This window comes from Geospiza fortis, unplaced genomic scaffold (assembly GCF_000277835.1).
Source record: "Geospiza fortis unplaced genomic scaffold, GeoFor_1.0 scaffold53, whole genome shotgun sequence".
Lineage (NCBI taxonomy): Eukaryota > Metazoa > Chordata > Aves > Passeriformes > Thraupidae > Geospiza > Geospiza fortis.
In genome coordinates this window covers 3,698,072-3,707,959 of record NW_005054305.1, presented here as the reverse complement: position 1 = coordinate 3,707,959, position 9,888 = coordinate 3,698,072, and the positions used below count along the sequence as shown (strand labels likewise).

The following is a 9,888-nucleotide window of genomic DNA, read 5'->3' as shown; positions in this document are numbered from 1 at the left end:
GGTCCGTGAGGAGAGCAAGGACAAAATTCTTGAGTGCACAAAGCAGCAGCTTGGGGCAAGCCTTGCAACTGTCTCAGAAGGAATGTGCACTTTTCATAGGTAAAATCTGCTGAAACAGGTGAAAGAGGGAAATAAATACAGACTTAATTCATGGCAAGCTACATAGGCCAAGAATATAGGAAAGTAAATGACTTAGCATAGGGGAAGTTTGAGGCAATAGGTCATGCAAAAAGGGAGGAAAAGGTCACAGCAATTATGTATAGCCTTTTGGATAAAAGAATCCACTGCAGAGTCTCTGGATGTACTTCCAGCAATGTTAAGATGTTGCTTCCAGCTACTGGATGACAGCACATCCTGGATTTATAAGTATTCATTGTCAGGACGTAGACCCTGCATTTTGGGAAACTTTGCTTTAGAACATGCTACAGTGCCATTACTCCACACCCTCTTCCTTCTCCCAGGGGGTCACCATCAACATACAAAAGACAGCTTTGAGGAAGGCAGGTCTGTATTAATTCTTAAATAACTATAAGCAGACAATCAGATGAGGCTTTCCAGCAGACACTCGACTGGAGTGACCTGGAAAGGATCTGATTCCAGCTGACAGAGGCATCAAAGTTTCCAAGTTTGGTTCCTCAGGAGCAGACTATAACCACAACATGATAAGACAGACAGACAAGGGTAAGCCATTTCAAGCCTTCATCCCACTGTACACCATGCTTCTGTGTTACCAGTTTTAGTCTTAAGATATCTGTTGATTTTTATTTTGCTCTTATTCCAGTCCTATTCATGCTGGCATTTTTTTAATGCAAATGTATGCTAACCAGTTTTCTCCAAACTGTCAATAAAGTGCTATTTTTTTCCAGCTGTACGTGCTCTCATTTCCACTCTCCATCTTGAGATGGTCTCAGATGAAAAAGCACTACTGGCACAGAAGGTGGGTGTCCCCATTCTCCATGTGAAGCTTGGAGAAGCTTCTGGCTGCCTCATTCTCTGGAGAACAAAGCGGTAGGACAGAGTTCTTTAAGTGAGTATCAACACAAAGACCTGTGCTACCCCAAGAGGCACATCTGCCTCCTCTTCTTTTGGTGGAGCAGTTGGAGACTGTCATTCTGGGAGCAGCACAGCATGGAGAAACACACAGGACAAAGAGTGATGCAGGTTGTGTTAGTCTGGCACAAGATGAGATGCACTGAAGGAGGGGAACTCAAGACATATTAGAACACCAAGCACTAAACTTATATGCCTTCCCTGCTCTGTTGGCTCATTTTTTTGTAGAGTACCATGCCACTTTTTAAAAGAGATCTCATGAAAAATATCACTGAATCTAATCTAACCTTCTTCGTGCTCTAAATATGCAAACCACAGAATGCTTTTAATGATTTTACATATTATTGTTCAGAAAACAAGAGAATAGAAGCTGCATAAATGAATTACTTTGCAGTCTTTATTAAAAGAAAATACATCTAGAAACAATCAGATGATGCAGAGGTAAAGTCACCTACAAAACAAGACAGATTAGCATCACCCACTGATTGTTGATCCTGGTGGCACTAGAGGCAAATTGGGAAGGGCTTTAGGGCAACTTTGTACTCACAGATTGTAGCAATGAAGAAAGAGTTGTAAGCAGAAACAAAGAATTAAAAGACAGATAGTAAAGCAAGTTGCTTCTTTCTCATTTTACAAATTTCATCTACTGTGGTGCAAATCCAGAGCATTGATTCAAATACTATTTTACTGGATTTCCATTTGTTTTGCCTGGGCTCCTACATTAATCCAAACAATAAGGGCCTTTAAAGCATTCATAAATAACCTGCTGCTGCTGGCACCTAGGAGCCAAGTGCAGCAATGTTAAGCAACAACAAATTTCATAGTTCAAGAGGCACAGTTAAGGCAAAAGGTTGCTCAGAAAATCACTCTCATTTAGCACAAAGATCCTTAAAAATTGCATGAAATCAGTCAAGTAACTATAGAAACCAATTTCTTCAGCTCTGTATCACACGTCTCACACCTCAATTGTCTTTATTATCGTCTGCTGTCAGATCCTTAATCAGAAATGTGAACAGGCTTGATGATTTATTCAGCAGGGACAAGAATCTGTAGGTCAAGTGAAAAATTTCACACACACATACACACGCACACACATCTTCAACCTTAGGTACTTTCATTTCATTCTGTTCCCAGTAGCTCTGGGGGCAACTCCAGTGAGATCCAATATTAAGGCTCAATTAAAATAAGCTCCAATTAGTGGAGCTTTTTTCTCTCAGGCTAGAAAAGTCAGGAAATGGATATTGGGAAATGTAAAAAGTCAGCTACTGAGAGGAGGCTGCAGACATAAATGAACTTATTTGTTGATTTCTACAGTTGCTATGCAGAGGCCTCTGGGAGTAAAAGCTTAACCAGTCTAAGCTATAAACTAAAACCCCTGCAGCTAAACATGAACTGTGTGAAACAAGGGCTCCATTCCAGAACAGAAAACTGCTGGGCCCAGAAAATTAAAAGCCAGAGGCGTTTTCCATTTAAAACTAAATCCCAGTACCGCCTCCCAGCCAAAGAATTATAAGCAGTATCAGATTTACAAAACGAACAATTACCCTGGAAAAATGTAGCCTATTGTACAGTCCCAGATGCTAAATCTCAAAGTTTCTATTTTTTTTTTTTTCTAATCCCACATTATATTCCTACCAAGTGTACTGCTGCAGTTTACAAAGGACTGTTTTGAGACAGGACTAAAACTGCAAAAATAAAACGTTAAAAAAAGAGAGCTCATAATTCATTGACCTCATTTGAAGCACTGCCCTTGCCTGTGGCAGTTCCTGTCCTTCCCCAAGGCCTCTGCAAATGGTATGCAGCAGCAAAATAAACCCTGACCTAATTGCCAGGACAGGGCTGCCAACCTTCTCTCAACACACAAAGGCAAGCATGGTAACTGGAAACTCCTACCTCTTTCGCTTTCTGCTTTAACCGCAGTTGCTCTGGATCTTCTTTATTGGAACGGCTCTACCAAAGGAAGAAGAAAAAGATTGAATAGAAATTACTGGAGTCCAAACACCATCCTATCTGTTAAATATTTAATAAATGACAGTTTTCTCTGGTGATTGAAAGATTTAGCTCCAGGGCTGAATGCCTCAATCCAGACTGGCTTCCATCCCCCTCCACGCACATACGTGCACACCCCTCCTCATCTGGGCCAGCTGCCTCTGCTCTAGCCAGAGGCAAGATTAAGCTGAAAATGATGCTAACACTGTCAGTCAGGTCCAGTCTAGGCATGATGTTGTTCATGTCAGCAGCAGACACTTAAAAAGGACAGGAAGTATAGGAAAGAAAGGGAGTTCTATTCATGCAAGCACAACACTGTTCGTTCAACTCTAGATCAGGCTTCCACCTAAGAAGCTCCAGAATTCGGCTTGAAACAAAACCAAAAGAAAAGAATCAACAGAAGATGGTCAAGTCACAGCTGATGAAGCAACATCTACTGCTGTAGTTTTTTCCCCCTCCTCTTCCTGAGGGGAAGGAAGACAGAATAAACTTATTCTGTACTAGCAACAGCTCCATCAGGAGTTCATGGATGCTGTGGCACCAGCTCCAAGGCCAGCCCTCTGAACTTGACTACAGAAAACAAATACACCGGCAAGGGTGGTGGACCTCACCAGGCTTCTGTTTCAGAGGCAAAAAGAGATACAGGAAGGACATTTATAGATTTTTACTTCATTTTGACCAGTACAAATAATCTCAAAAAAGTAGTTCACCCACCATACATTTCAAAGAACTCTTGTGGACTTTTGAAAAAATGTAAATAGGTTAAATCCTTTTCTGTATAGCCACAATTGTCCTAAATATTATAGATTTTCAGTGGCAGAATTAATGGTTACTATATTTAAAGCAGAAGTAGGAGAAACCAGAAGATGGTCACCAACCTAGAGGACAGGACTACTTCCTTGGAAACTTAATAGTCTTACCTTGGCTGCTCGAAGCAACATTTCACGTTCCTCTTCATCTTTTCTCTGCTTTTCTAGGTGATCGAGCTTCTCAAGAAATCTCAGTTGTGCTCTGGTGTCACTACATACGATGTACTTATCACTCCCCTGAAAAAAGAACTTTGTTACAGACAACCAGGAGCTCATAAACCTAATGGGAACAATCTGAGAAGAACAACACTATTTTTCAAAGCTGAAAAGTGTGGGCTGTTTTATAAAGACTTCAGGTGGTAGGTAGTTATTTACATGTCTCCTCTCCACTGAAGCAAGCTTCCAGGTGTCTGGGACTAGTAAGAGGTTACTGAACAAGTGATATTAAAAGCATCCAGTCTATACTGACTATAATAAGAGAAGTCTTCCCTAACCTTAGACTAAAGAAATTTTGTTTTAAACCACCAACTTATTATCCAGTAAACATGTCAGGAAAGAAAAAGGAATTGTAAAGCAGCAGGGCATAATATTTTTTCTACTTTGAAGAGAAAAAAATTAGTATTTGACATTATAAATTTCTAGTGCTTTGTATTCTACTTTCAGCCATTTAATGCAGAAGTTGAAACAAGCATCATCTGGTATTTCCAAAAAGATGATTTATTAATTGGAGGGGTGGTCTAGAACCAGTTATAATGAATCTTAGAGGTGAATAAGATGAAATATATTATATCTGGTTTATTATAGCTTTAAAAATAGGTATTTTTGCCTCAGTGAATCTTTCAAGTCCCAGGATAGCTTATGTTCAAAGGTAACCTAGGGAAGTCATCTGGTTCAGGCACTGTACAAAGCTGGGCCAGTGAATAGTGATGATTAGTTTTAGTCCAACAATCACTGGACACACAGGCATTGAAACAGGACTGAGGTCCTTTTGGTCTCAAGAATAGCAATCAGTAGTTTATTTTACATTCTATTTTTGCCCCCACTAGAAAGCCTGAATTGACATTTACTTTAGCTCAGAAAGGCAGAGAAAGGAAAGATCCAAAACACGGTGAACTGGCAATGAAAAGCTTGGTTTTACTACTCTGCTCCTCCAAAGACAGACTTCTTGAGCCATGCATTGGCCAGATGGCCATTAGGCAACACAAGACAAGGAGCCCATTCTAGATGAGGCATGTCTGTGCCACCTGTTTGTACCACTTTTTAGTGCACATCCTACAGCTGTCTTCTTTCTCTGTTACTTTGTGAACTTGCTTTTTTTTTTCCTGAGAAATTTATCCTGGTGCATTTATCAGCCAAAACCACCACGTACTTTCAGAGTCTCTTCATTCTATCTTACACCAGTCTCACATAGTAATGGAACAATTCTGACACACAACTATTCTAAAAGAAGCACAGGACATTTTACAGCTGTATTTTAGGCAAGGTTATATGTTAAGTATATGGACTATCCATGACTTCAGTTACTCAGTTTTTAGTTTTCAAGGATACTATACTCAGACTCTTCTTCTCACACCCAGCTGTGCACTATGAAAAGACAGAAGGAAAGTAAAAGTTTTCTTGTGGAGTACTGTTGTCTCTTGATCTGAATTTTCACAACTGCGTCATAGCATGAAATCAATCCCTTTTCTGGTATTATGTATGGTCCTTTTCAATGAGGCACCTCATTGTCACATATTACCAACTGTGGCTCAAAACACACCACAGACTTCAACCAGATACTTTGCCAAGCAGCGTCTGTGGCTTTGCAAAAAAGTCCAACAAACCTTTTCCTCTCCACTTCTGTGACTCCTCAAGTCTTTTTTAACCGCTCCTCACAAAGCATAAGTTATTTCTGAGTCACTCTCAGTACATCAGTACAACTTGTTTTGAAGCAGCAGTTTATAATAATCCACCACCATACCACAATCCTTTTAAAAGGACAAAGAAGAAAGCTGTAGTACCAGAAGATTATTTTTTCCAAAGTTTATAAGTGTTTCGCTTTGGAATAGCCAGATATTTACACATTTTAAGACAAATCCATGACCCTATACCAACCAGCAATGTAAGTCTCTCAAGCAGACACTCCCCAATGCACTACCATGGGCTTATATGGGACGAGAAATAGGTGCATATATTTCAGTAACACTATTTCAGCTCATCACCTGTTTTAAGATAGATTGTTTCAGGAATTTTTAGAAGAGGAACACCTGCAGTTATATTTTTTCCTAGTCAATGACGTTCTCCGCGGTCATTTAGCAGGGAATTGCTGAGACAGAAAACATTACATTGTACCCCATTGTATCATGACTTGTAGCCAGGGCTGTTACGATGAAGCATTATCACCCACATCCCATGGCCCTACAGATAATGCAGTTTAGCATTGCGGCATTTCAGTGCTACTGCATGAGGGGAAAATGTTTTCATGGAGCATCATTTATAGCTCAGCACCACCATGCCTCTTGGAGCCATGAGCTCAGGACCTCCAACCACAGGAGCATGGCAGCTGTTTCATGCTGGGATGAATCCACATAAAAACCCTTTCCCTTTATGGTTTTCCAAAGGCTCTATGAGAGCACTGCAACAAGAGCTGCATCACAGAAAGCAGCTCCCAACCACCTGAAAGGCTATTCCTACTTCACATAAAGAGACCACCATCATAGTTTTATCACAGTTAAGTCAGTGACTTCCAATTTTAATTTCTTTTCTTAAATTTAACAAAAAAAGGACTAAAGTTGACAAGTCAACGTGATGGCATAGCATGAAGCTTTTACCCTGCCAATTCACTCTCTCTCTCTCTGCAGGGCTATCTATCAGATGAAAGCTGCTAGGCATGAACTGAGCAAACTGGGAAGAAGAGTTTCCGGACTACGATTCCATTAATTACTGGCCTTTTTACACCAACTCCCACCCTAATAACAGTTACTTTGGTTTCACCACAACTACTCCTATTGCTGTCATTTTGTAATGAAGACAGGCCAGTACAAAACCCCTAATGGAGCAACCATCCAACCCTCCTGGAAAGACTCTGGGAATTTATCTGGCATAGATGTAGCCCACATCATGCAGGGATACCAATCAAAAGCCATGAGGGAAAAGAGAACAGGGGGTAAGCACCAGGGCAGAGGGAATACAGGCCTGTATAAATACCTATATTAATACATAACGGGACTCCAGCACCCTGCAGTGCTCTCTTGAACTTTAGATTCCTAAAAGCCTGTCAGCATCTCTCACAATAGCATTGCTCACAAAGGTAATCCTGTAGGACACTCCTCTGTCACGTAATACCATCTTCCTGACAAAAGAGGGTATCTGTGCCTCTAAGACTACTTTGCCCATTACTTTTGATTTTTTTTGTTTGTTTTTCTATTGAGAAAAGAGGAAAAGAAAGCCAGCTTATTGCAATCTTATAATCTCATCACTGCTTCTGGCAATTCAATCAGACAAAAACCTGTTTTTCTATTGTTTTAGTTCAATGAGAAAGAAACTAGCCCTATCCAGCCTACTGTCCAAAACCATTTCCTTCTGTTCTTGGTGTCTGCAAGACACTATGTCCTACTGGTTACTCTGGACTTCAGCTTCCTCCTCACTTTTGCTCACAAGCTCAATAGTACCTCCCATTTTGGAGAAAACAGCATACAACAAGCGCAGATTTCTGAAGTCTTTTCATACAGAACTCTGTACTTGTTCTGTATTGATTTTCTTTTCTTTGACATCTTCTTCCAGGAAGGAACAGAGTACTCCTACTGCTTCAGAAAACACCATAAATACTCAGAAGCTTCCAAATAGTTGCTCCTCTTAACTATTGCTGCTCCAGTGCTGAAAAGCCAACAAAAAGTGTTCAGTACAAAAATAATTCCTATTCCATCAGTTGGTTGCTCTTGTTAAATTTCATTAAGTATAAACTTCTTGTAAAAAAACTCAACCTGAACAAACAGAAAACTAAGAGTTGACAGAGACATTTGCTTCTCACTTTCTTTTTCTAAAACAGCTTCACATTGCAAGATGTAAGGATTAGTATCTGTAACAGTGGTCACAAGGGTTTTCAATTGAGGGAAGAGGTAAGAACATTGACTCCATGATCAGAAGGATTGATTTATTATTTTATGATATATATCTTCTTCCAGGAAGGAACAGAGTACTCCTACTGCTTCAGAAAACACCATAAATACTCAGAAGCTTCCAAATAGTTGCTCCTCTTAACTATTGCTGCTCCAGTGCTGAAAAGCCAACAAAAAGTGTTCAGTACAAAAATAATTCCTATTCCATCAGTTGGTTGCTCTTGTTAAATTTCATTAAGTATAAACTTCTTGTAAAAAAACTCAACCTGAACAAACAGAAAACTAAGAGTTGACAGAGACATTTGCTTCTCACTTTCTTTTTCTAAAACAGCTTCACATTGCAAGATGTAAGGATTAGTATCTGTAACAGTGGTCACAAGGGTTTTCAATTGAGGGAAGAGGTGAGAACATTGACTCCATGATCAGAAGGATTGATTTATTATTTTATGATATATATATATATACTACATTATAACTACACTACAAAGAAAAGAAAAGAAGGAAAGGTTTCTTGAAGCTGCTAAGCTAGGAAAGAAAAGTAAAGAATGATAACAAACGCCGCTGTCTCAGACTGTCTGAGAGAGCTCAGTTCTGGATTGGCCACTAATTATAAACATCTAAGCTGGGCCAATCCAGACAGACCTGTTGCTTTTCACAGCAGCAGATAACCTATTGTTTATGTCTAGTTCTGAAGACATAAATTCTCAGAAAGACAAATCTTAAAGAAAAGATTTTTTCACAAAGAGACATCTGCGACAAGTATCTTGCTATTGAATGACAAAAGAAAAAAAGAAAGAGTTAGTTTGGCCAGTAAATTATCACTTCCCATTTGCACCATACAAGCATCTTAAGGGATACTAGCTCACTGGGACACAACATACTTTATATTGAATGAAGCTAAAAAAAGACTTAAGATGACAAAAATCTGAAGATGAAAAGGGCCTCTGTCTTCATGGAGCACTTTTCAAAAGCAAAATAATCAATTCAGTTTGCCAAGGCTTTTTACTGAGCCAATACTGACTGCAATTCCATCAAGTAAATGCATAAGGAAAACACAAGTCCCTAAATCAACCCACCATCAAGAGCATTCAAAGTCAGATTTCTATTTACCATGTAAGAGACTTTGTTTCACAGCCACCACTGCTATGGAAGAGAAGAAAAATATGCATTCAGTTTTATGCTGGGTTTTAAGAGCACCTGCCCAACAAATCAAATGAAACAGTTATATGCTGGGCTAGACACAGCTAAAACCAGCCTTTGGTAGATACTGAGAAGGCAAATATTGCCTGTGATATGCCCACACTTGGAAGAGGTTTACCTTCAAGGCTGCAAAGCAGGAAAACTTTGAGCAAAACTTGCTAATGATCTCCTTTACCTTGTGGGTTGATACTCTGTGCCGAGCAATTACAGTTAGTTTTTCCAGGAGCCCTCGTAATCTTTCCTGTGTAGCGTGGGAGATCAAGTTCACAACATCAGAGTTAAGTTCCATAATGTCATGCCTTTTACCTGTGGAAGCAGAGAAAATCCATTACGTGTTTTAGTAGTAGCTGATAATTGAAATAATTAGCACAGCAGGTATTCTGTTCCCCCTGGAAGTCATACCCATTATGAATAAAGGTTTGGAGATTATGATTTTCCTGGTAAAGTCACAACTTCAAAGATCTTAGACATTACATTAATAAAACTTAGCCTGAAGCTTCAGAAAATATAGACATTGTTTCACTTAGCCTCCAGAACCACTCTCCTTGCAAGGTCATTTATAGGACAAAGTTAATAAGAACACAAATCAAGCTTCATGTTCAGGGAGGGGGAGAAGCGGTAGCTGTAGAAATTAGTGCCATATTCTGTTAATTCCAGTAATTAAAAAAATACAGAATTACATTTTGCCCTGCTTGACACCGTGCTTGTTAACAACTCATGACATTTATTTGACGAGCAGGAAT

General features: G+C 39.5%; 1 protein-coding gene across 1 annotated transcript in view; it reads right to left on the bottom strand.

Moving 5' to 3' along the window:
• TAF4B (TATA-box binding protein associated factor 4b) overlaps positions 1-9,888 on the bottom strand; it is a 57,253-nt gene that overhangs the window by 22,140 nt on the left and 25,225 nt on the right. The window contains exons 12-14 of the mRNA XM_031066607.1: positions 9,321-9,451; positions 3,960-4,085; positions 2,944-3,000 (exon numbers count right to left, since the gene is read on the bottom strand). Coding sequence (XP_030922467.1) covers positions 2,944-3,000; positions 3,960-4,085; positions 9,321-9,451 — 314 coding nt within the window. The remainder of the gene's footprint in view (positions 1-2,943; positions 3,001-3,959; positions 4,086-9,320; positions 9,452-9,888) is intronic.